The sequence below is a fragment of the Aspergillus pseudodeflectus genome, assembly GCF_044049435.1.
Source record: "Aspergillus pseudodeflectus strain CBS 756.74 chromosome Unknown BJX68scaffold_16, whole genome shotgun sequence".
NCBI lineage: Eukaryota > Fungi > Ascomycota > Eurotiomycetes > Eurotiales > Aspergillaceae > Aspergillus > Aspergillus pseudodeflectus.
In genome coordinates, this window is record NW_027263792.1 from 410451 (window position 1) to 432930 (window position 22480).

Below are 22480 nucleotides of genomic sequence, written 5' to 3' on the forward strand. Positions count from 1 at the left end.
CATCTAGATAGTTTGGAGTACCATCCAGAAAGGGTCCAGCGTTGCTGTACTTTAGGGCCAACGGACCCTTGGCAGGCAAACTAAGGGAGAACTAAGGGAGAACTAAGCCCTGACTGGCGTTGGGAACTGAGCAGATTGCCGCTGGAATTGATGGGGATTGGGCGGCTCGTAAGCGTAAGCGTATCGAGGCTACGTAGTGCCATTCCGGAGTAAATTGATAGAGGAGCTTGAGCGACATTAGGCGTGCCGTTTGGCTCCAACGAAGACAGCAGATGCAATGAAGATAGCAACCTATTATTCAACTAAATTGGGCGCTGTAATGATGCGGGGTTTGCTGCATATTTAACCAAGATCCCAACCCTAATCTCGATAACCGATCCTGGGGTTTGTAGATAGACCCCATTAAAATCCATCATGAGAGATTAGAGCGTTCTCCATCCTCCAGCCCTAGTCCACACTCAATGTAAGGAGCAGTCCAGATTAAGCAACCATCGAAGCGACAAGCAGCACAATACTCCCAAACCCATCCATCCCCTCACACCACTCTTCCCAGCCCACCTCGGTCCGCACCAACGATTTCCCGTTTTCACTCGTAGAAACTTGCAGGAGGAGGTCCTCGTGTCGGGTTAAGACCTTTCCTCTTGCTTTTCCTCTTCCCTTTCTCCTACTAGCAGTATCTTGGGAGCTATCTTTGTCTCCATTTCTATCATCAACCCCCTCAGCATCCTCTTGGTCCTGGTTCTGGTCCCGGTGAACCTCAAATTTAATCAGTTCCCCACTATCAACCAACCCAAACGCCGTCTGGCCCTTTGGATCCCTATCAACTTCTCGCTTCCACGCCGCGGCATCCAATGCCTCCCAGAGCTGTTTCTTTGCCGGGAGCGGTGCGAAGACCAGGTCCTTGGGTAGGTCGCATCGCGCCGCTGGCTCGAAGTACACGAGGATGTTTATTATGCGGTAGATTACTGCAAGTCTGGTTCTTGTCAGTACTTTGGTAGGTTGTAGGATTATCAGACGGGGAGTAAGTGAATAGATCTACCTTCTTCGCGATTCTTCGAAAACCCATTCCTTCCACGCGGTATCAACCTCAGCCGGGGATTGCGACTCGGTATAGGGTTGGGGCTGAGGATGCAAGGAATCGAGAGAATCCCAGGTGATTTGCTTCGCGAGGACAGTCACTGTGGCAAGGAGGAGAAAGTCGAGGTTGTTATACTCTGTTTCGCCCTCATCGATCCGGAGTAGAATGTAGAATGCGACGGCTTGCATTGCGCTGAGAAGCTGACTGCGGTCTAGTTTAGAGTACTGTTGTTCGATATCATTAGCTTTAGCTCGAGCTCAAGATCAACGAGCCACTGCTCGGGAACGAGACAAAACAGATAAAAGAAGAAGAGTCGTACCTCAGCACATAACCATTCACATTCACCTCGAACATTACCCCAGAACAATGCTTGGCCTGTAGTACTCTTGCTAGATGGTTTCCGGATCCAGTCGATGCACCTTGTTAATGGGCTCGTGCGGTTGTTAGGGCTATCGCTCTTGTTGAGGTCAGCTGGTACAGAAAGCGGATGGATAAACGGTGGCAGCGTGTCATGTCGCAGATGTCCGAGATAGGACTTCAGCGTGTGCTGTATGAGCGCTGTGGCTCTCTGTGCGCCCCGTTTGGGTGTTGGGCGCGGGACGAGGAGGCGGGGGAGGGAGGTTATAGCAGGCGGGAGTGGCGTAGTCTGCTGCATCTCTGGGGGCCGTTGTACTGTCTCGGGAGATATTTGGACAGGTATTGATGAACTCGAGCTTGGTGACGGGTATTGAATATCCTTAGCAGCCATAACCCCGTTCGAATTTAAGCTCATTGTGTGGCCCGGTAGGTTGAGAAAGTCCGTAAAGTCGATATCGATATCATCCCAGGGGAGATACTCGCCTCCAATCTCGAACCCGAGCCCGAGGTTGGCATTCGAATTTAAATTTGCAGTCTCGGCCTCAATTTCGGAATCCATAACGACCAGGTGATCTGGAGTCGCGTCCTGACTCTCACTCGATCCTGAATCCGTTGATGTGGGCGTCTTCGCCTGCTGATTTCGATCACTCCTCGCAGTCACACTCGCACTCACTCCCGTTCCCGCCGGATAGCAACAGTCCGCTGCCCGCCCAGCACACCTCGAACACACCGGCCGCCGACCATCGCACCGCGCCTTGGCCTTTGCACAGGGTATACATGAGCGATTCCGGTTCGCATGTCCGGTTCGCCGGGAGCGACAGTAATAACCATGGCGCTTAAGTGTTGATTCTGGAACACAGTCAGTAAGGACGGGCTGGAACAGAACCAGAGTGGGGCGAGATGAGGAGGGGGCTCACGCTTATCGAATGGTTTGTTACATAGCTCGCAGCGGAGGATGGGCAGCGCTTGGGTTTGATTTTCGACTTCGTTTTCTCCGGTGTACATTTTGTTTCTAGCCCTTTCGGAGATGGGTAGTGCAACGTGTATGTCGGGCTCTTCATTTTGTAACTGCTCCAATGTTGGAGGACTCCGCTGTTCATTTGTCAGCGTGTCGATAAATGAGATGGGCGAATGAGATGCGGTGGTTGGGTTAGTGAGGGCGTCGGGCGGGACATTTTGTACAGCTTGAAGTTGCCCTAATCCTGGCCCATTGTTGTACTTGGGAGTTGAGAGTCAGAGTTGCGAATATGTATTCCACTATACTACAATTTGTACTTGCTAGTTCCTCTCAAGTATCTAAATAAAAGATATAAAGATGAGCACTCACTAACCATTCCATCCTACTCACATCCCCCATTCCTCACTCAACAACCCATCAACACACCACACAACTACAGCTATTAGTATACAACCGACCGACCAACATGTCTCCCCCTTTCCCATCTCTCACAAAAACCTGGCACGACAACACTTATGCGTCGCTGTCCCCAACTCTCCCACACCTCTCCCAAGCCGCCAAAACAATCCTCATTACCGGCGGCGGCAGCGGCATCGGCGCTGAAACAGCCCGTACCTTCGCAGCCGCCGGCGCAGCCTACATCGCTCTCCTCGGCCGCCGCGAAGGTCCCCTCTCCGAAACAAAGACGTCTATCGAAACCGAATTCCCCGGAACGAAAGTCTTCACGGCGCCGACGGACGTCACCGTCGAGACGGAAGTGAACGAGGCCTTTCGCGCTTTCGTCGAGTTCACGGGCGGAAGGGGGATTGATGTTCTTGTTGCCTGCGCAGCGGTCATCGGGCCGCAGGGAGACATTGCGGATCTTGCGAGTGAGCCGTTTCTCGAGTCGATTCAGAAGAATCTGAAGGGGGCGATATATACGGGACAGGCGTTTCTCAAGTACAAAACCGACGAGGAAACGGTGGTCGTCGAGATTAATTCGAGCGCGGCACATGTGAATTTTGCTCCGGGCTTCGCGGGATACAGTATCTCGAAATGGGCTGTTTTCCGGTTCTGGGACTCTCTGGGTTTCGAGAGTAAGTTTGGTGCAAAGGGGAAGGTCAGGGTTTACCATGTCCAGCCTGGCGTTGTCGATACGGATATGAACCGTGAGGCGGGAGGGGTCAAGGCTATGGGGTATGAAGATCATGGTTAGTTGCCTTCTCCTTGACCGTTTAGCTACCTTGGGTATTGGACTAGAGGGACAGAGGGCTAATTGAATGCGTGCAGTTTCTCTTCCCGCCGGATTCAGCCTGTGGCTCACGAGTCCCGAGGCGAGGTTCCTGGACGGCAAGTTCCTATGGGCGAACTGGGATGTCGATGAGCTTGTGGCGCGCAAGGAGGAGATTGAAAGGGGGGGCTTACTGGATCTGCAGCTAGTTGGATGGCCGTTTGGGGCAGAGGGCTGGGTTTCTGGGTGGAAGTCTTAGCTTTATCATAGCATACTCACCGTTGTTATCGATCACGATTGAATAGATTGTATAGTTGTCTGTCCCGATGCTGAAGACCCTCCCAGGTGGCAATCACCCGTGCCCGCCTCTTTCCGCGCGATGTAGATCATTGTCAAGACTGCTACATAAAATGCAGTCACTCGGGACGGCCAAACGCAAGACGCCGTTTGACCGCAAGTATGAGACGGAGTATGGCGCTAAGGCGCGCGGGTCGACGCCATGTCTTCGGTCGAAAATCGGTTTGCGGAGTTGAAATCGGCGAGCTAGGAGGCAACCGTGAGAGAATATTCGAATAAGGTATGTGTGTTGATAGCAGGAACCAAGTGAGCCTTGCCAGAATCAACAGATTCACAGATCGTGTCAGCTTGCTGAAAACTAATTTGAGCCCGCAGATAATGAATCCCATTGTGAGAGGCGTACAAGACGTAGGAACATTGAGTGCTTCTCAGGCAGATTGTGCGATTGATGGTATCACCATTCCTGTCCCGAGGAGAGGCGCCATGAAAGCTATTTGGAACGGGCTAAGGGATATTAAAACAGGGTAGGTAGGGCAGGCTTCACGTTGGCAAATGGAAAAAGAGAGGCTGCAGGAAGTGCAAGAAATGAGCAATTTGGATGGTCAATGGACAGGTCGATCGGGAGACTATATATTCGTCGAAAGGCGACCATAAAAATTTCCCCAATTCACAATTCCCTACTACAGAATCAATAGTTCTATACCTATGAAGAGCATTACTAATATAGTTATATTGTCGACAGCGGGATTTGTTAGCATTGATGAGTTATACATATTAGGAATAGGAAGTCATTCGGTCTGCTAGGGAGTCTGAAGGCAGAGAGGATGAGGTGAGCAACAGTGTAGGCCTGGGTTAGGGCTAGTGATATTGGGACTTCTGTCTGGTTTCTAGGTATATGGTGTGCCTGCTTTGCATTGAGATATCGTTTCGGCTTTGCTTGTGTCATAGGTCTTGGTGTGACCGTATGAGCGTGAGGCCAGTCTCCGGTCCCCAAGATTTCCTCTTTTATCAACGCACTATATCAAGGCAAAGCTCATCTTTACTAGTACATACGACCACAGGGTGTGGAGAACAGGGCTTCCCGTCCGCTCAGCCGTACTTAAGCCACACGCCGGTAGGTTAGTAGTATGGTGGGTGACCACATGCGAATCCCTACTGTTGTATGTTTTTGTGTCCTTTTTCTTTTTTTTTGACTTTCGTTTGCTGTTTTGTATGTGTGAAGCCATCGGCGAGCCATGTATCGAGTACGTAAACTGTATGTAGTAAGTAGACTGGACCTTTGATGAGTATACTAGTCGCAGATATTGTATGTAGATAGGTGTGTCTGAAATGGGAAAAATAGTATCATAATGGGTATCATAAATTAAACATATGTTGCTCGACATTAAATAACTTGCTATGAGCTAGCCAGGGCTACTCTCACTCCTCGCCGCTGCTGGAGCTGCCTTCTGAGCAGTCGTTTAGATCCACCACTTCTTGCTTTGGTTGGGACGTCTTCAATATTTGGCCTTCGATGAGACAAACCAGCTCGGCTCATAGTTTTGTACCTTGAAACCAGGGCCAGATTCTACATCACTGTCGCTCTGCTGGCCGCCCTCTTCGTCCTCTGACATTGTCGGACTGAATTCTTGCTTGATGATCTTCGCCGGCTTCTCATTTTGCGCTTCGTCATCCTGGATAGGACTCTCGCGCTTTCTTTTGATGGTGTCTGCATCTTTTGTGGCAGGTCTCGTAGATGAAGCATCACTTTCATTCTCGTTGTCACTCTCACTCTCATCGGCACTGCCACTGTCTCCTTTCGAGGATGAATTGTCAGACTCGTTATCCGTGGTCTCGTCGCCGTTGTTTCCCCCGCTCTCTGAACCAGATCTCGAATCTGTTTCGGGCTTTTTACTAGACAGCGTCTTATCTTTGGGATTGGTGTCGCTCTTGGCGGCTGTCAATTTTGACTTCTTCCCTGTCGTTTGTTCCTTTTCGGACTCGGACTCAAACGAAGAACTAGAATCACCCTCGGAGTCGTCTTTGGGCTCTGAAGCTGCTTCGGAGCCGGGACCAGATTGACTCTCGGAGGAAAACGCTTCCTTGCGCGGTGTATGCTTCTTCTTGATAGGTGATTTTTTCCGTGATTGCACGGATGTAGAGCCCTTTTCCTGGCTAGCCGCATCGTCATCTTGCCCATCCGAATCGTCACCATCCGAATCCTCAACGAACTGGGAACTTCTGAATCGAGAAGGGCCTCTTGATGGTCGCCTTGACGATTGCCGTGGGGTTGCAGGTGTTCCGCTTCGAGAATTTGGCTGCGAGTTGTTGCGTTTGGTCTTGATCCTGCGCCACTTGTCTGCGCATTGTTGTCTTGATCGGACGTGTCCCATCTTCTTGCTCACTTCGCCCCAGGAAATGAGTGACTCGTCCATCTCGTAGATGTCCTCCCCCACGTCGTAGCCGTGTTCCTTTGATTTGTTCCAGGCGATTGTCAACGCGCTCCGCAGAGCATCGAGCTCGTCTTCTGACCATACACCGATTTTCATTTTGTCCTGGTGCTCAAGGCGATTTTTCCACCTCTGAACAACATCGTCGTAGCTTCTGCCTAGCATATCAGCTATTCTGGCATACTGAGTTCCGTGCTGCCTGATAAGCGCCACCAGCTCAGCCTCCTGCTCTTCTGTCCACACATGTGACTTCTGGTCCGACCCTTGGAAGTGGCGTTTCATAAACCGCAAGACAGATCTGTGATCTCGACCCGGGAGGACCTCAAAAGCACTTTTCCAAAAGGGCCTTTTTCCAATCCACCTCTCACCGGGAAAGCTTCCTTGCTTGCCATGTTGCACCATTCGATCAAATGTCGCCAGCGAACAGTTATTCGTGTTGCAAAACTCGACTTTGAACTTCTCCAGAGCTTTGACCTCTTCCGGTTGGAACACTCCCGTTGCGCCACTACGATTCGACTTATCCGGCGTCTGCCTTGCCAGCGAGCCGCGAATGCTTGCCGAAACTGAAGTTGACCCCTTGTGACTTGCAACGCTCTGCAGTACTTTCTTTGGCGTTCGTGGCTCCGACTTTGAACCCTGGCTTTCCCGTCTTGTGGAAGGGTTGTTTTGCGACTTAGAAGGCCTCGGGTTGGTGCTTCCATTGGGCTGTGAGGGAAGTTTGCTCTCAAGCGAGTCGACAAGCTTTTTGCGCTTGGTTAAAGGAGACTGATTGATTGAGGGTCGCGCCATGTTGAAGTCGACGTCAGATGGTTCCCCGTTGAGCTTGGGATTTCTTTCCTGGGTAGTCTGCGCCTCTTCGTTTTGTCGATTTGCAGCCTCCGGAGACTTCGGCTGTGAATTGACGTTTGATGATTTTCGCTTCCGCTTGCGGACTGTCTCGTGATTCTTTCGCGATTCACCGGTTGGCGGAGCTATAATATCGGGTGATTCAGGTTGTGAGTTTGCGACTTGAACGTTTATATCGTCTTCTGGAGCGAGGATGAAAAGTTAGCTGTGGGCTTGTGGGACCGGGGTGCCGCAGGTCGTTCGCGAGACTGGAACTGCCAAGCTGATGACTACTTACGAGCTTCTCCGTTCTGAACAAAATGAGCTCCATCAGTCGGTTGCGAAGACCCTTGACCCATCGCGGGCAGGTAAAAAGATAGGAATCAACTCTTACTGATGAAATGGTCGGTGGATGTAAATGCGCTGGTGCTGGGGAAGCAGAGGGGAAAAAAAAATTCAGTGACACGCGACGCGGAGCTTCCCGCGCCTGCTCCCACCACCACCACATACTAGTAGGTTGCGCAACTCAAAATGGCGTATTTGTACCAAGGTAGGAAGGACAATTGAACGGATAATTGGCGTGCATTACTTATCATGACTCTATTTTCATTTCCCGTAATACCCTTGTCACCAACTTCCTTTGATCCGTCGGGTTGAGGTTGTGCTCATCGATTGTGGTGAGGCATCGCCCAATGGCTACAGTTACTCGCACCGCATGGTCCGCACTATTCGAGCAATCCACCCAAACTTTCCCATTCCTTCCCACTGCAATCTCAAATCCTCCGGCCTTCTCCAGTTTCTTGCCCAGCTCGTCCAACACTACCAGGCCCGCAACTCCCTGCTGCTCGGCCGACGCTGAGCTCGCGCGTATCAACCTAGCAGCCATTCCTGTAGAGATATCGAACACCATCCCACCATTCAATGGGCCGAGTCCACCTGGCTCACTTTTTCCGGTCGCGGGATTCACGCAAGTGAGCTCAACTTCTGCACCAGCGCCTAAGCCTGTGGATAATACTCGGGCGTACACCAGATCGCCGCCCCGGAGCATCGGTCTTGTCTTTTTCGTCGCGCCTTCGAATGACAGCTGTCCAAGGACCGCATGCGGCGACTGAGGCGTAATCATGCAATAGAAATAGTCCACGCTGGAGTGGTGGACTTGCGCAATCACGAGATCGTTAGGCGTAGGGATGTAGCGGCGGTTCGAGGAGGATAGTATAGAGACAGCGTTTCTTTTGTTATCTGTAGAGAGGATACCGGCTTGTGTCGCAGTCAAAACATGTTTTGAGGTAGACGCTGGCGTGGGGTGTGCTTGTGAGAGAAGTCGGAGGCCGGGGCCTAATCGTAGCGGCGCTGAGCCATTGGAGGGAAGATAGTCTGTTGGAACTTCATCACCAGGAATAAATATTAATGGCGACGACATTATGAGCAATGGCTTAGGTGTAATCGTGGGCAATGAGCTGCTGATTTGAGGATGAAAGAGCAGATCTAGACAGGAAAAAGTGAGCTTATCGGACTATCAGTGCACGTGACTTGAGGTCTAAGCTGTTGTCCCGCTCAAGTTCGGTCAGCACGGCTCGAAGTCTTGAAGATTCAAAAGAGAGTAATAACCGGAATAGATCAAAGGACGCCAAAGATTGTTCTATTCTAATATGGGATTCTATACCAGCTACCCTACTTTGGTGATGCACGTGGTGCTGTGCTTGGTTGCTGTCCCTGGCACCGCCACAGCCACTATCGATAAGCCGCACGAGCCACAGTCTCGCCTTCTGCAAAATCAAAAACTTTTTTTCCGCCCAAGTGGACTGAATTGATCTGCTATTTCGTTGTCTACTGTCCTCGTCTTCCCCTCTCTTCCTCCTCAATCTTCCTCTCTATTTCCCCATTCAACTCTCATATCCTTTTCAAGATGAGCGACGAAACCTCCGGCGCAGGCGAGCGATTCGCTATCGGTATCTCTTTTGGCAATACCTCCAGCTCCATTGCCCGCATAAACCCTGTATGCACCGCACCCTGTTATCAGCGCCCCTCTAGCGGGCCGACAAAAATGAAGTTTTTGGCTGACATGATATACAGGAAGGCAAGCCTGAAGTCATTGCCAACGAAGAAGGAGGTTCGTCCCAGTTTCCTCGACCTTTCACCCTACCCCGCCCGCTGCGCACCGCCTCGATCTGAAACTTACAATTCTCCTAGACCGTCAAATCCCTACTGTCCTCTCGTATATCGGCGGAGAGCAATACCATGGTTCCCAGGCCAAGGCTCAACTCATTCGCAACTCCAAGAACACTGTTGCATACTTCAGAGATTACGTTGGAAAGAAGTATGCCCAGCCGAATAGCCATTAAAGAAGTAATAGTTTACTGACTGAACTTGCAGCTTCAAGTCAATAGATCCCACTCCCTGCCACAACTCTGCACACCCCATCCAGTCCGATTCAACCGTTGCTTTCTCCATCTGTGACACTGAGAGCGATACCCCCAACACTGTTACTGTCTCCGAGATCACTACACGTCACCTTCGCCGCCTGAAGCAGTCTGCCACCGATTACCTTGGCAAGGAGGTCAACGCCGCTGTCATTACCGTCCCTACCGATTTCACCGACGCCCAGCGCGAGGCCCTCACTGCTGCGGCCAAGGAGGCCGGCCTTGAGGTTCTCCAGCTCATCCACGAGCCTGTTGCTGCTGCTCTCGCCTACGACGCTAGACCCGAGGCTACTGTTGCTGATAAGCTCATTGTCGTCGCCGATCTCGGTGGCACTCGCTCTGATGCCGCTGTCATCGCTTCCCGCGGTGGAATGTATACCATCCTCGCAACTGCCCACGACTACGAGCTGGGTGGTTCTACCCTCGACAAGATTGTCATCGACCACTTTGCCAAGGAGTTCATCAAGAAGCACAAGACCGACCCCCGCGAGAACGAGCGTGGTCTCGCCAAGTTGAAGTTGGAGGGTGAGGCCACCCGGAAGGCTCTGAGCTTGGGTACCAACGCCACTCTGAGCATCGAATCGCTCGCAGACGGAATCGACTACGGTTCCACCATCAACCGCACTCGTTTCGAGCTGCTGTCCAACAAGGTCTTCGCTCAGTTCACTAGATTGATCGAGCAGGTTATCAAGAAGGCTGATCTGGATGTTCTGGACATTGATGAGGTTATCTTCTCCGGTGGTACCTCGCACACTCCCAAGATCGCCCTGCTCGCTCGCAGCATTTTCCCCGAGACCACCAAGATTTGGGCTCCCTCTACCGAGACTACTGCCATCAACCCCTCCGAGCTCTCCGCCAGGGGTGCTGCCATCCAGGCCTCTTTGATTCAAGAATTCGAGACCGAAGACATTGAGCAATCAATCCACCCCATGGTCACTGCTACTCCCCATCTCAGCAAGGCCATCGGCGTTGAGTTCTCCTCTGGCGATGCCGTCGAATTCAAGCCCCTCCTCAGCACCGAGACCGCCCTCCCCGCTCGCCGCGTGGCCCAGTACAACGTTCCCAAGGACGGCGGTGACGTCCTCATCCGCGTCTGCGAGGGTGTCCGCGACATCAAGGTCACCAAGCCCGAGCCCAAGCCTAAGGAGGAGAAGGCCGCCGAGGACGAGGAAGACTCCGACTTCGATTCTGAGGACGAGGAGGAAGAGACCCGCGAGATTGCTTGGAAGACCGAGAGCCCGATCGCCGAGCTTGCCGTCAAGGGCGTCAAGGCCAACGGAAAGGTCGAGCTTATGGTTCACATCAACGCCGACCTCGGCCTGCAGATCACCGCCCGGGAAGTCGGCGGCCAAAGCGCTGTCCGTGGTGCCGTTGAGTCGCCATGAATGATGAATGTCATTCTCCATAAATCTTAATGATCCTTTCTCGATTTTTGCTTGTTCCCGGAACCTCCCTCTTTGACGATGAATGTATCAATGAAAGACTCTGCAAAAGTATATAGAGTATCTTGCGCAATATAGAACACTCGATAGATGGGGTACCTTTGTACATACACAGTAAGATATCTGTGGACTATCACATCATATACTACGTGCGTAGCTAGTTGATAGTTGAAATAAAGCGAGGTGTAATTAACCTATTATATTACATGTACTTTATACCAAACATTAGAGGAACTAGTAAAGATAGTCGTAAACATGTCGTCAAATCAGGTAGGCAGTCAGATAGTACAACTGAACATCCAACATAAATCGACCATACATCAGCGGACTCTAGATAGCACTGCAAGCGAGGGAGTGGAAAGCACTAGAAAAGCACTGTTGTAGCGAGCGGGACCACAGAGGGGATATGTATGTTCGGACAAGGGTTGCATGGTGCCAGGTAGTTTTAGCTCGGAATGGTCGTTTCAAATTCCGTTCTGCGGCATTGCATTATTTTAACATTGCACCAGAGCAAGCTGTAGTAAGTTTTATACGTGACCGGCATCAGCTGTGAGCCAAGGGAACAGCATCGTAGTATCGCAACGAATTGCTTAAGGAGCAACTTCCTTGTTACGTTCCACGCTAGGCTGTCGCGCAGAGGAGAAGAAGCCGCGGCGGCGCTGCTTGCGGCCGCTGTAGCCCCGGTCCTTCCGACCGACTGAGCCGCCCATGCAGTACATCAGGCATGCGAGCATCCAACAGGCGACGGCAGTCCACATGAACGCGAAGGCCTTGACGCCGAGGCGGGCGCGCTGGTTGTTTGCGTTAAAGCGGTCGCGGCCCTGGACGTAGACGGCGCTGATTCGCGGTTAGTCTGCACTGAGTTTATAGCTGTGGTTGAGCCTGGATCTGGACTTACGTGATGAGGCAAGTGGTGATGATCTGAAAGACCAAAGCGAGCCAGGCCATCAGGGCGGAGAGATAGCTTCCGATACGTGTGCACATTGCCAGCATTCCGGTGAAGAAGGAGATCACACCGAAGAACAGGGCGATGATCATGAATGGCCAGGAGAACCGGGAGGTCAGGAAGTAGTGGCTGGTGCTGTGGAGAGGAGAATTGTGAGCGGCCAGCGTATATGTCGTATACTAGAAGTACTTACCCGATGAAAGCCCTTGGGATATTCTCCTCGGTGTTGAAATTGCGGTGGCTTGGGGGGTCGAATGGGTAGTCGGGGTGCGAGCTTCCACATTGACTATCGCCATTTTCAACGGCGCACAAGTTCCACCACGTCCATCGTGATAGAGCCGGTGCGCCAGGGATGTTGCTCGTATCTACCTGGAGGAAGTAGATCTGGTTCAACGGATTGGTGTTTCTTACGCCGCCCAGGAAGGTGAGCCACATGAGCAGCAGGGCTCCGGCAGTGAAGAAGAGGCCTAGGAAGCCTAGTGCGGCTCCTGTGAAATGAGCGCGTCAGTGATTGAAGGCCAAGCTTAAGTCTGAAAGACCATTGAGGGGAGTAGTACTTGAGACTGGCATTATGCGATTGCTCTGTCTATATTGGGCTGGAGGTGACTGTGACGAAGCCGATGAAGAAGAGGGGAATGGAGAAGATTATGACTATCACGACCTCAAAGGGAAAGCTGATCTGGTATGCAGGGATCTGATGGCGGGAAAGACCAGAGAAGGCTGGAAAGAATGGAATGTCGAAGGACGTGGCTCGAGGTTATCCTATTAAAGGATCCGAGGATTCCGACCGCAAAGTTAGGGCCAGAGGGCCGAGCGAGTCATGGATGATATAATAGTGAAACTGCATCATCATGGCTGCCGGCGTGGCCTCGGCGACTCTGTAGTAGAGTTGAAGCCATAAAAGTATGAGTGATGATCTCAACGTCATCGCTGGCTCCTCTCCAGCTAGCCGTTCCTGGGCTAGCGTCAACAAGCTATGCCCAATCAGGCGCGCATCACTCGACTTCCAAAGTCCATGACGTTGGCCAACTTGTTCAGTGACTGCGACGACTGACGTTGCACCACCCACGACCAATTTTCGAGCTCGCCAGTCTCAAGCTAATCAGATCGACGTGGGGCTCGTCAACTTTGTTCGGGACGGAGTGTCTCGCCTGGTTTTCGCTGCACCGATCTTCGTCACGGTTACGAGGGAGTAGCCGAGGAGCTTGGACATCTGGTCGCTATCCCCAAACATTGTATGGAACCCCGTTCTTAATTGGGGTGGAAGATATTGACTGGACTAGATTGCGCGAAGTTTCTGTGGTGGAGATAGAATGGCGACCTGGGTTTATCCACCGCTCCCTCAAAAGCGTCTGGAACAAGAAGCTGATTCTGCTCTAGTAAGTTTTTGTTGTTGTGTAGAGTTTATTTCGCGTGCTCAACTCTGGCTCTAGGAAAGAGAGTTAGAATGGCTGCTACGATCATTGCAGGACTCCCTTGCATCTCTAAGGGAGGGTCTGCTTGAAAGTGCAGAACTGCTAGCTCCAAAGGAACCTGGCTCTACCCTAGTTCTATCGTCGATGCGCTCGGAAAGCGTCAAAGGCTTTGTAACCCGCGTTGGAACGAAGATCGTAAAGGGGGTACGTTAATCTGGGCCCCAAGCGCGCCTTACAGTTATTAACGGTGACAGGATATCCAACTGCGCCTCAGCTCTCTCAGCTCGAGAGCCGGCCCTACAACGAGATTATGCATGTCTAGTTCACCCAGCGCTCCAGAGCTCGTGCTTAGCCAGCTCGTCTCAGTAAGGGATTCGGTCAACCAGTGCCTTGACATCGTGGACGTGAGCACTTGGACTGGCGATCCTCTCGATGCACAGTTTATCTATAGTCAAATTCACCTTCTTGGGGAGACTATTGCCGAAGGGCGACAGATGTTGAAGGGTGATAGTGATGCAGTACGAGGGAAATGGTGGGAGACAAGCGCATCAGACAATGTAGGCCCTGCTGCACCCCTTGATGATGATACGACTGACGTTGGCGAAACAGCTGTTTGACCCGCCATTACCCCCGAATCTTTCATTTCATTTGTCCATTGCAGACTCAGCTCTAGTCCTTTACTTGCGAACGCTAGAGTCTTCCACGCCTACACATACGCCAACAGCTTTCGCGTCTGATATCTCATTGACCGGGTTCAATATACGCGATCGACTATTTGGCACTCGACAGCCTGCCCATGATGAAGTTGGCGACGTATTTTCATGGAAAGGGGACGATGTAAAGGTTAGAGAGAAGGTCCGCGTAGAGAGTCAAGATCCTAGTCTTATGGCCGTGATGGCCAAGTTGACGGCACTTCACCACGAGGTGGTGCGGTGCAAAACCCACCTAAAGGCCCTGATGGGCAACGATGAGGACAGTGAGACTTGACTAAGGCACATGCTATATTTACGTCAATTTCTCGTGATCTTTAAAACTAACTTCAATATTCATAAATTTCTATGCGGGGCGTAAACATATTATGCTAAAGCTTATATAAACTTGCACAAAAGTTGCCAGCCAATGAGCAGCCATTAGTTTCATCGCATGTGTCTTGGCACTGATATTCTCGCGCAGAGCTCTTTCTGTGGCGGCGAAGTTTTCTCAACCCACGCAGCGTCTTAACCTTGATTCCAAGGTGGTGGACGGGCTGAGAATGTTATCGAGATCCCAAGCGCTAAGGGCGAGTCGGTCCCAACCCTACGGTCTCCTCCACACGACAATATACAATCCGGCGCGAGCTGGCACCCAGCAACACCGATACAGAGCTCCGAGTTCGACAGTCACAAGTTCCCGATTGAGCTCGACTATTTCGCGGAAAGCATCGAATTTGTCTCAGTCATTACAACGCCCGGACTCGAGGTCTACTGGATCTGGATCTGGATTTGGACAACCGTTGATTGGGCGAAGACATGCCTCCGGCGGAACAGGAGATGAGGCCGAATCTTCACCGGAGCAGAGAAGCGAAAACCCGGAACACCATCGAGTAGACGAATTCCTGCACGGAGATGCGATCTCTGATTTGGTCGATAAAATCAGCACAACCGAGGCTGAAATCTTGGAACTGCTTGACGATCTTGATCTGACAGATGCGTATGCCGGGACAGCGAGAACCGAGACTCGAGATGTTGAAGAAGTCGAAGATATTGAAGATGACGACTTGAGCGAGGAGTTTGATGACATGGAGCCGGAAGAACGCGTCCGATTGGCCAGACAGCAGTTTGGGGAGATTCTACCCGAGGGCTTTTTGAATGAAGAGGAGACGCTACTGTATACCCGCCTGTACGGTGAACCTATTGTCCGCTCGGTGGAGGAATTGATCGAGATGGAAGGAGAAGAAGATGAAGATTTGGACCAGCTTCTTCGTGATGACGGTCAAGGAGGGTGGGAGGAGGTTCCTCATGACGAAGTTGCAACGGAGGATGAGATTCAGGTGGTATATGACATGGAACAGGGTCCACCAAAGGTCGAAACCGCTACGATGCGGCGAGCTCGAGAGGTGGCCGAGCAGCTCGGTGCCGAAATTGACCTTGAGCCTTTCGAGGACGGAGAGGACGACGAATCCACGCCGCGCTTTCACCCACTAACAATGCAAGCGAAAGCATCTACCGATCCAGCTACTATTTACCCGCCTAAAGATACCCTGACTGGACCTGTATCTGTAATCCTGAGCGAGTATTCCAACAAGCATATTGCGGAAGCTGCTCACAAGTCTTTCGGAGGCCCAATGCTTCCACACTCTACGAGAACACCACCAGCACACGCCCACGAGGCACAGTTACCTATTGCTCTTGAGGCCAAACAGCGATTTATGTCCGAGATGGAAGCCAATGCGTTTCTAGCAGTCCTATATCCTGGGATGTACGCTTCGGTTCTGAGCGTGTTGACCGAAGTTCGAAAGCGCTTGGGCACAGACTGGATACGATCCCTGATAACTCAAGAAGGAGGTCCCAGCGTTCTCGACGCTAGTGCTGGAGGAGCTGGTATACTGGCCTGGAGAGATGTTCTCCGTGCCGAGTATGAGGTTATGGTCCCAGATCACCCTCCGTCCGACCCTTATCCAGTCGGCAGATCAACCGTCTTGACAGGCTCAGACGCTCTTCGCCATCGCGCTAGCCTCATGCTGGAGAACACGACCTTCCTCCCGCGACTCCCCGACTACCTCCATGTCCGCGCTGGACCCACCGCTCATGACAAGCGAGCGCCCCAGCGGAAGCAATTCGACATTGTAATTGCTCCCCATACTCTTCTTGGCATCGAAGAAGATCACCAACGCAAAGCCTATATCGAGAACTTATGGCAGTGCTTAAACCCAAATGGTGGCGTCTTGATCCTCTTGGAGAAGGGACACCAGAAAGGCTTTGAAGCGATTGGTGGTGCTCGTCAGATGCTACTCCAACGCTACATCGCGAGCCCTGGGTCTACAGAGTACACTAATTTCACTGAGTCGCCTGACGATGCACCGAGAATACCCAAGCAACCCGGAATGATCATTGCCCCTTGCACCAATCATGAAAAATGCCCTATGTACCAGGGCGAAGGCCCAGTAAAAGGCCGCAAAGACTTCTGCCACTTCGAACAGAGATATATCCGCCCGTCTTTCCACCAGCGCATTATCAACGCCAAGGACCGAAATCACGAGGATTTGAAATTCAGCTACCTCGCCGTCCAGCGTGGCGTCGACCTTCGCGAGACGGAGGGTATCGTTCAGGGAGTCGAAGCCACGGACGCCGCGTTTGCGGGCTACGAAAACCCCAGCGAGCCAGTCAAAGCATCTGACCCAGAAGCTGCCGAAGCCACCGAAGCAGCCACCACCCCGACACCAACAGAACAGCCGAAGTTCCACACGCTCTCCCTCCCACGCATGGTCTACACACCAATGAAGCGCCGCGGCCACGTCATCTTCGACATGTGCACACCAGCCGGCAAGATCGAACGCTGGACCGTCCCGCGCTCATTCAGCCGTCAGGCCTACAAAGATGCCCGCAAAGCACGCTGGGGTGACCTCTGGGCTCTCGGCGCGAAGACTCGCATCCCACGAAACCTGAAGATCGGCACCAAGGACAGCGAAACCAAAAAGGAACGACTGGCGCGCCGCGCCGCTGAACGGGCGGAAATGCAAGAAGCCGAGGAATCCTTTGGTGAGGGTGGCACGAAGACGACTGCGCGAAAAGGATCGCCGATCCCGAAGACGCCGGAGAGGAAGAAGGGACAGCATGTGCCGAGCTGGAAGAAACATTCGCATACGAAGAAGGTGAGGCAGGCATCAGAGAAGTATTCTAAGAGCTTTCTTTAGGGCGCTGTGACTGCTGTTTGTTTTTTGGAGATATCTATTGGGATGGAATTATTGGCGTCGTTGGCAATATGGGTGTGAAGAAAGGGACCATCATGTATTATATTGTATATCAGGCGCAAAGCCATGTAAGATAGTTCAAAGGCCTCTCTGAAATGAAGCTCTTCTCTCAACCTCTTCCTCGAGCTTATGATCAGTTTGTCAATCACCAATAACCGGACCTTTGGCAAGACAGCAATTCAGTTTCCTGACGGCTGCTTTCGCTGCTTCTTCGGATGATCAGGGCTTGGTGAACGCTGGTAGGGTGATTCTAGGAAGTTATATGTAGCCGTAAGAAGTGGTGTCTTCTCAATGGCCATCCATGATTGCTCGCGTCTCGCTGGGGCGGGCTCTGGCTTCGCAAATCGGTTTCAAACAAACAGCAAGCCGACAGGGGATATGTATCAGGCGCGAATGCGGCGCCTCAAAAGCCGCGTTGTTTTCTCTCTTCCACTCAACTTCCATATCCCACAGGCCACTCACTGAAACGCCATACTCTTCCTTAATTGCCTCTCCCTCTGCTTACTCTGCAACTCCAACCGCTCAACCGCATACTGAAGTCTCTCCTTCTTCTGAACTAGCCTCCGCATTTCAGCCGCCTTCGCCGCGGAAGTAGCGCCTCCACCTCCACTAGCGGGACCCCTCCTCTGCGCACGACTCCCGGAGTTCTGCCTTGCCTCAGAAGAGTTCAGTCTCCCCTCTTGCAATTCACATTTCGCGCGCAACCCTTGTTCGCGGCGGGAGAGCTTCTCGACGTGGTTGGAGGCGAGGGAGAGGAGGTGTGCGATGCTTGGAGTGATTTCGTCGAGGAGGGATTGTTGGGCTTCGCGGAGGGTTGGTTCAGGGAGGAGTTCAAAGTGCTAATGAATCGTTAGTATGTGGCCCGTGAATGGCTTTATTGGCGACATACTCGTCTTGTTTGGAGGACTTTGGACATTCGGGGGAAGTCGCTGACGCTGGAGTCGAGAATTGAGATCGAGGAGTCGATAAGTTGGAGGGAGGATTGGAGGGAGGCAACGGAGGCTTGAAGTGAGGCTGCCATTTTAATAAATAGATAGGTATATTCAGAGCGTAAGCGTTTTAGCTACTCTAAGGCGCAATGATATCAAATTGTTCAAACTGTTGGTTGTTTACATACTGTTGCGAGGGACCCCGCCCGCATTACATCGGAACAACAAAAGCGGCGACGCATACCGCCTTAAAGCGGCTAGCCCTCGGGCTTCCGGACAAACCTCGTTGCTCCCGCTCTTCTTAATCGCACCCTTTCCCGCTGCATCAACCCCATCTCTTCTCCACAACAGCACTTCGCATTCAAGCTACGAATTGCTACCATGCCTATCCTCCCCAAGAAGTTCCCGGCCCCCGTCGGTAAGTCGCACCCGCGCTCAAAACCCGCCTGTACCCGAGGTAGACGTGAACAATGAACTAATTGATTATCTCGGTGTAGCCGGCCCCATGGCCCCCTTCTTCGCTGCCGGTACGTGATATTATCCCATTAGAGAATCCATGGAACCGGAGACATCTGCATGGAACGAAATGTCGTGCATATGGGGGGCTGGAAAGCGCGATTCGGACTTTGATATTGATTCGATCTTAGGTCTGGTCATCCTCTACGGCATCAACTCTGCCTCCAACGCCATGGCCAACTGTGAGTAGCCCACTTGATAAATCCTTCCTCGATCGTGAAGCGCCTCGCCATCTACGACTCGACTCGAATGCATAATCCGGATATCAAATTGCTAACATTGAATCCTCCGCAGCCGCCGAGTACAAGAACGACCCCCGCAACCCCAACCTCAAGGCCGCGAAGCACTAAGCGATCGGAACCGTTGAATGATTTTGGAGCGGCAAGTGGATGATCGACGTGTCGGATTTGATGTCTCGCCATCGACTCGATGTTACGCGCGATTCCCTGTACAGACATATAGACACTACCCGTCAGATAAACAATGACGAATTGACAAGTTGTACTACTACCACTTCTTCAATCGCTTTTTGGGTGTTGTTATCATGCCTGACGGCAGTACTGCGCATGCGTCAACACGAGGCTTCTTCCAGGAAGGGTCCTGGAAGTCAGAAGTACTGCCACTGGTGGTGGGCAGGGTACTTTGCATATATCCCCTGAGTAGTAGCGATTGGACTAGTAAACCGCGCAACCCTTCCGGTGAGCTTATAAACCGTTATTATCTCCCCTTAGATCATTTGAACAACTCAATACACGTGAGTATGAGGCAAGTTGCTCAACCTGTGACTCCGGAGGAAACCCCATTTTGCCTGTCAAATATACGAATGCGGCCTCTCCAAACTAATAGGCAGCTATAAAATTAACCGATACTCGAGGATCATATTCCGCCCTCCTAAAAATCTTCCTTGCGGTTGAGGTCGGAGGTATACTGACACTATTCCCGATCGGGAGGGCGGCCTCCCGTGACTTGCTCTCCTGGAACCTCCGACAAATTATAGCAACTCCGACGACATCGAACATTTTCAGAAAGCATTCCCCATCACCACTCACAACCCCACCATGTCTCAATTCAGATCAAAAAAGCTCGACATTGGCGGTTTCATCAACGGCCGTATCATTCGCGACCACACCAAGCGCAAGGTCTTCGAACAATATGAACCCGACCGGTATGGAAATCCGATTCCGAATTCGCGCTCGCACCGCACCCTCGAGTTGCGCCACTATAACGGCCCCATTCAGACCATAGCTAACACTTTCTTTAATGATCAGACAAGCCCTCCGTTACATCATCCGCAACACTTCGCTGCCCCAGCGTGTCCGCGCCCAGGCTCAATTGCAGCTCTCCCAGATGCACGCCTACACCCGCTCCACACAGATCAAGAACCGATGCGTAGCAGGAGGTGTGGCAAGGAGTGTTTTCCGGGACTTCAGGATCGCAAGAGTAAGGCACACTCAACTCGAGTCAAATCAGGCTTGTTGGTCAGGCATCAGACTAACATGTCTCTTCTTTTAGTTCCAATTCCGTATGCAGGCTCTCGCCGGTGAATTGCCGGGAGTTCGGAAGGCGAGTTGGTAGAGAGTTTCTGTACAGTATTACTGGGTATCTGGCATATTTGGTTGCTGGGTTGCTTGCACACATGGCGTTTGTTCGACATATCATATCCCAACGATTGTACGATAACTAAGCTAGGAGGGTTTATACAAGATTATAAATGCGTTCTGTTCACTTTCAACTCTGACCACCCTCACTTGCTATGCCACCGAGGTTTCCCTGCTTATTGGGGTAGAAACGAGGGGCTTCAAGGCACTACAATGTCAACGATTCGACTCGCTACATGTTTTGTCAATCGAACCCCGCTTCACTATTGAGGTGATTGCAAACGGGGGAGAGCCTTTGATTGCATTCACCATTATGCAAACAAGGTCATTGCGCTCTTGTTGCCTACTAGCATGGCAGTCAGTGGGACCTCCCAGTTTCTCTTCTTCATCTCTCCTCGAGTTTCCACCAAGATACCCCGTTGGAACATCCTCCTTGCCCATATACCTTCGAACCCTATCCTCGACTCGACAACTTCCTCTGTATAGGACACCAACTTACTTCAAACGGGCTCTACAACCCGTTCCTTCTACAATACTTCCTGAACTCTACCTCGCGTTTCACAACAACCGTTGGACCGTATTCAGCTAAGAACTTACCTTGACAGACTTGCTGCCCAAGATGTTCGTTTATCGCAAGGAGGACCTTCCCAAGGATCCTGTGTTTCCCGCCGAACTCGATAAGCTGGGGTATGCGCATTTATAGACCTTGCCCAGACAGTCCAAGCAGCTAACACGCCCACAATAGCTACTTCATCAATGACAATGATCAAATCAGGAAGATATCAGACCCAGAGCAAGAGTTCCAGTTCAAAATCAACAGAAACCCCCGCTGGAACGAGCTACAAAGAGAGGCAATGAATGGTCCGTCCCGTCCTCATCAGGATGACACCCACTTTGCTAATTTGATTCAACCAGAATGCATCCGCAAACTCGTCTCAACTCGTCTCCGCAACCTCGGTCTCGTTACCTTGCATCTCCCCCTAAACTCCGGCCCAACAAAACCCCACGTCCCCATACTCGTCTCGAAGAACCTCTCAACCGCCTCACGCATCATCCTCGTCTTCGGAGAACCCATCCAGGACCTAGGGATCTGGGCATACCGCACCGTCGGCGCCGAGAACATAAACGCCGGCTCAGCCGTTGACTTTGCCAAAGCGATTTTGGAGCATGAGGAGAAGGAGAAAAAAGATCGGAAGGGAGATGTAGCGCTTGTTCTTGCGAACACGGGCCAGTTGATCTGGCACTGTGCGTCTGGTCGTGCGCTGAGTATCAACTCGTGGCTGGCCCAGCCTCGTCCTTCGGCGGTGGAGTCGGCGCCTGGAGAGACGAAGAGAAATAAGATTCCTGGCAATGAGAATTGGCAGGCGCATATCGGTTCTGTCTTCAATGGGATCTTGTCGGCGAGGGGACAGCTCGTTCGCAAGGACGCGAAGATCGACGTCATCGGCCTGGCCGAGGGAGGGCTAGGTGCGATTCGATATCTTGCACTCAACTGTAAGTGCTCTGTCCCTTCTAGCCGTACCAGCAGCGCAAACCCTCCTTCCCCTCCGACCTGTGCTAACTTGCAATAGGGAACACTTGGCGCTCCCACATATCCGCAATCTGCATCGCGAACCCACTCCACACAAAGACCGCAGACCTAGTCCCGTCCTACGGCCAACCCAGCGGGCCCGACTCATTCGCCGCATTCATTGCTTCGCGTTGCCGCGCATATTTTCTCTCCAATGAACCTCTTGGACTCCCGCTGTTCGACGCCCCGGAACATGGATGTAACTGCTATTCGTCTGGGGAAGGGCAGAATGTGGAGTGTATCATGCCCAAGGCTTGGCCGCATATGCTGAAATGGTTGGATCGTGCATATGCAGAGCCGGGGTACTGCGAGGAGCAGCTTGAGGTTGTCCAGGTTGCCCCCAAGGGTGATGCGACGGGTCCTGAGGCAGGTACTGAACGTCGAGACTGATATTTCACCATTTTGCAGCGACGGTGTGCTCTTTTCACAATGATTTTAACGCGGTAGAATGATCTCACTAGGACCTAGATTTCTAGCATTTCTAGTTCGTTTCCTTCTATGTATCTTACTACCAATCCGCAGTTGATAGCGCAATAAATGG

The 22480-nt window shown here is 51.9% G+C and overlaps 11 protein-coding genes across 11 annotated transcripts; 6 read left to right on the plus strand and 5 right to left on the minus strand.

Annotated features, from left to right (window-relative positions):
* Positions 1-311: 311 nt before the first annotated feature.
* BJX68DRAFT_235154 (Zn(II)2Cys6 transcription factor domain-containing protein) lies at positions 312-2455 on the minus strand. The gene is made up of 4 exons (XM_071039852.1): positions 2353-2455; positions 1398-2284; positions 1040-1302; positions 312-973 (listed from the first exon to the last, which is right to left on the minus strand). The coding sequence occupies exons 1-4, from the start codon at positions 2438-2440 to the stop codon at positions 481-483; spliced, it is 1731 nt and encodes a 576-aa protein (XP_070900265.1). The 5' UTR covers positions 2441-2455; the 3' UTR covers positions 312-480.
* A 404-nt stretch (positions 2456-2859) lies between these two features.
* On the plus strand, positions 2860-4464 carry BJX68DRAFT_275062 (SDR family oxidoreductase; the record flags this gene model as incomplete). Its single annotated transcript, XM_071047764.1, has 2 exons — positions 2860-3583; positions 3663-4464. The coding sequence occupies 2 exons, from the start codon at positions 2860-2862 to the stop codon at positions 3860-3862; spliced, it is 924 nt and encodes a 307-aa protein (XP_070900266.1). The 3' UTR covers positions 3863-4464.
* Positions 4465-5232: 768 nt separating this feature from the next.
* On the minus strand, positions 5233-7614 carry BJX68DRAFT_235159 (MYB DNA-binding domain protein). The gene is made up of 2 exons (XM_071039853.1): positions 7453-7614; positions 5233-7357 (listed from the first exon to the last, which is right to left on the minus strand). Exons 1-2 carry the CDS (start codon positions 7511-7513, stop codon positions 5397-5399), a joined length of 2022 nt encoding a protein of 673 aa, XP_070900267.1. The 5' UTR covers positions 7514-7614; the 3' UTR covers positions 5233-5396.
* Positions 7615-7669: 55 nt separating this feature from the next.
* Positions 7670-8734, minus strand: BJX68DRAFT_235160 (exosome non-catalytic core subunit RRP40). The gene has a single exon (XM_071039854.1). The coding sequence runs from the start codon at positions 8572-8574 to the stop codon at positions 7747-7749; it is 828 nt and encodes a 275-aa protein (XP_070900268.1). The 5' UTR covers positions 8575-8734; the 3' UTR covers positions 7670-7746.
* Positions 8735-8888: 154 nt separating this feature from the next.
* BJX68DRAFT_235161 (ribosome-associated complex protein SSZ1) lies at positions 8889-11200 on the plus strand. Its single transcript, XM_071039855.1, has 4 exons — positions 8889-9150; positions 9228-9264; positions 9345-9471; positions 9528-11200. The coding sequence occupies exons 1-4, from the start codon at positions 9061-9063 to the stop codon at positions 10957-10959; spliced, it is 1686 nt and encodes a 561-aa protein (XP_070900269.1). The 5' UTR covers positions 8889-9060; the 3' UTR covers positions 10960-11200.
* Positions 11197-12844, minus strand: BJX68DRAFT_235165 (SUR7/PalI family protein). Its single transcript, XM_071039856.1, has 4 exons — positions 12520-12844; positions 12156-12450; positions 11915-12097; positions 11197-11853 (listed from the first exon to the last, which is right to left on the minus strand). The coding sequence occupies exons 1-4, from the start codon at positions 12530-12532 to the stop codon at positions 11607-11609; spliced, it is 738 nt and encodes a 245-aa protein (XP_070900270.1). The 5' UTR covers positions 12533-12844; the 3' UTR covers positions 11197-11606.
* Positions 12845-13275: 431 nt separating this feature from the next.
* BJX68DRAFT_254607 (tRNA methyltransferase RSM22) lies at positions 13276-17269 on the plus strand (the record flags this gene model as incomplete). The annotated part of the gene is made up of 5 exons (XM_071042905.1): positions 13276-13341; positions 13396-13581; positions 13632-13934; positions 13987-14232; positions 14912-17269. 5 exons carry the CDS (start codon positions 13276-13278, stop codon positions 17267-17269), a joined length of 3159 nt encoding a protein of 1052 aa, XP_070900271.1.
* Positions 17270-17428: 159 nt separating this feature from the next.
* Positions 17429-18425, minus strand: BJX68DRAFT_235173 (DASH complex subunit SPC19). The gene is made up of 2 exons (XM_071039857.1): positions 18216-18425; positions 17429-18165 (listed from the first exon to the last, which is right to left on the minus strand). The coding sequence occupies exons 1-2, from the start codon at positions 18345-18347 to the stop codon at positions 17785-17787; spliced, it is 513 nt and encodes a 170-aa protein (XP_070900272.1). The 5' UTR covers positions 18348-18425; the 3' UTR covers positions 17429-17784.
* Positions 18426-18562: 137 nt separating this feature from the next.
* On the plus strand, positions 18563-19619 carry BJX68DRAFT_235175 (F1F0 ATP synthase subunit i). Its single transcript, XM_071039858.1, has 4 exons — positions 18563-18673; positions 18753-18782; positions 18903-18953; positions 19066-19619. The coding sequence occupies exons 1-4, from the start codon at positions 18637-18639 to the stop codon at positions 19119-19121; spliced, it is 174 nt and encodes a 57-aa protein (XP_070900273.1). The 5' UTR covers positions 18563-18636; the 3' UTR covers positions 19122-19619.
* A 6-nt stretch (positions 19620-19625) lies between these two features.
* BJX68DRAFT_235176 (mitochondrial 37S ribosomal protein uS14m) lies at positions 19626-20703 on the plus strand. Its single transcript, XM_071039859.1, has 3 exons — positions 19626-19936; positions 20040-20211; positions 20284-20703. The coding sequence occupies exons 1-3, from the start codon at positions 19830-19832 to the stop codon at positions 20344-20346; spliced, it is 342 nt and encodes a 113-aa protein (XP_070900274.1). The 5' UTR covers positions 19626-19829; the 3' UTR covers positions 20347-20703.
* BJX68DRAFT_275064 (uncharacterized protein) lies at positions 20515-22329 on the plus strand (the record flags this gene model as incomplete). The annotated part of the gene is made up of 4 exons (XM_071047765.1): positions 20515-21056; positions 21115-21230; positions 21285-21863; positions 21941-22329. The coding sequence occupies exons 1-4, from the start codon at positions 20989-20991 to the stop codon at positions 22327-22329; spliced, it is 1152 nt and encodes a 383-aa protein (XP_070900275.1). The 5' UTR covers positions 20515-20988.
* Positions 22330-22480: the final 151 nt, after the last annotated feature.

Coding starts and splice junctions, on each gene's coding strand:
- BJX68DRAFT_235154 (XM_071039852.1), bottom strand. CDS start 2,440: ATGTACACCGGAGAAAACGAAGTCGAAAATCAAACCCAAGCGCTGCCC. Junction 2,285..2,352: donor TAACAAACCATTCGATAAGC/GTGAGCCCCCTC, acceptor ACTGTGTTCCAG/AATCAACACTTAAGCGCCAT. Junction 1,303..1,397: donor GTGAATGGTTATGTGCTGAG/GTACGACTCTTC, acceptor ATCGAACAACAG/TACTCTAAACTAGACCGCAG.
- BJX68DRAFT_235160 (XM_071039854.1), bottom strand. CDS start 8,574: ATGTCGTCGCCATTAATATTTATTCCTGGTGATGAAGTTCCAACAGAC.
- BJX68DRAFT_235159 (XM_071039853.1), bottom strand. CDS start 7,513: ATGGGTCAAGGGTCTTCGCAACCGACTGATGGAGCTCATTTTGTTCAG. Junction 7,358..7,452: donor TGTTCAGAACGGAGAAGCTC/GTAAGTAGTCAT, acceptor TCCTCGCTCCAG/AAGACGATATAAACGTTCAA.
- BJX68DRAFT_235173 (XM_071039857.1), bottom strand. CDS start 18,347: ATGGCAGCCTCACTTCAAGCCTCCGTTGCCTCCCTCCAATCCTCCCTC. Junction 18,166..18,215: donor AAGTCCTCCAAACAAGACGA/GTATGTCGCCAA, acceptor ACGATTCATTAG/CACTTTGAACTCCTCCCTGA.
- BJX68DRAFT_235175 (XM_071039858.1), top strand. CDS start 18,637: ATGCCTATCCTCCCCAAGAAGTTCCCGGCCCCCGTCG. Junction 18,674..18,752: donor GAAGTTCCCGGCCCCCGTCG/GTAAGTCGCACC, acceptor ATCTCGGTGTAG/CCGGCCCCATGGCCCCCTTC. Junction 18,783..18,902: donor GGCCCCCTTCTTCGCTGCCG/GTACGTGATATT, acceptor ATTCGATCTTAG/GTCTGGTCATCCTCTACGGC.
- BJX68DRAFT_235161 (XM_071039855.1), top strand. CDS start 9,061: ATGAGCGACGAAACCTCCGGCGCAGGCGAGCGATTCGCTATCGGTATC. Junction 9,151..9,227: donor CCATTGCCCGCATAAACCCT/GTATGCACCGCA, acceptor CATGATATACAG/GAAGGCAAGCCTGAAGTCAT. Junction 9,265..9,344: donor CATTGCCAACGAAGAAGGAG/GTTCGTCCCAGT, acceptor CAATTCTCCTAG/ACCGTCAAATCCCTACTGTC.
- BJX68DRAFT_235165 (XM_071039856.1), bottom strand. Junction 12,098..12,155: donor ATCCCAAGGGCTTTCATCGG/GTAAGTACTTCT, acceptor TCCTCTCCACAG/CACCAGCCACTACTTCCTGA. Junction 11,854..11,914: donor ATCACCACTTGCCTCATCAC/GTAAGTCCAGAT, acceptor ACCGCGAATCAG/CGCCGTCTACGTCCAGGGCC.
- BJX68DRAFT_235176 (XM_071039859.1), top strand. CDS start 19,830: ATGTCTCAATTCAGATCAAAAAAGCTCGACATTGGCGGTTTCATCAAC. Junction 19,937..20,039: donor GAACAATATGAACCCGACCG/GTATGGAAATCC, acceptor TTTAATGATCAG/ACAAGCCCTCCGTTACATCA. Junction 20,212..20,283: donor GGGACTTCAGGATCGCAAGA/GTAAGGCACACT, acceptor CTCTTCTTTTAG/TTCCAATTCCGTATGCAGGC.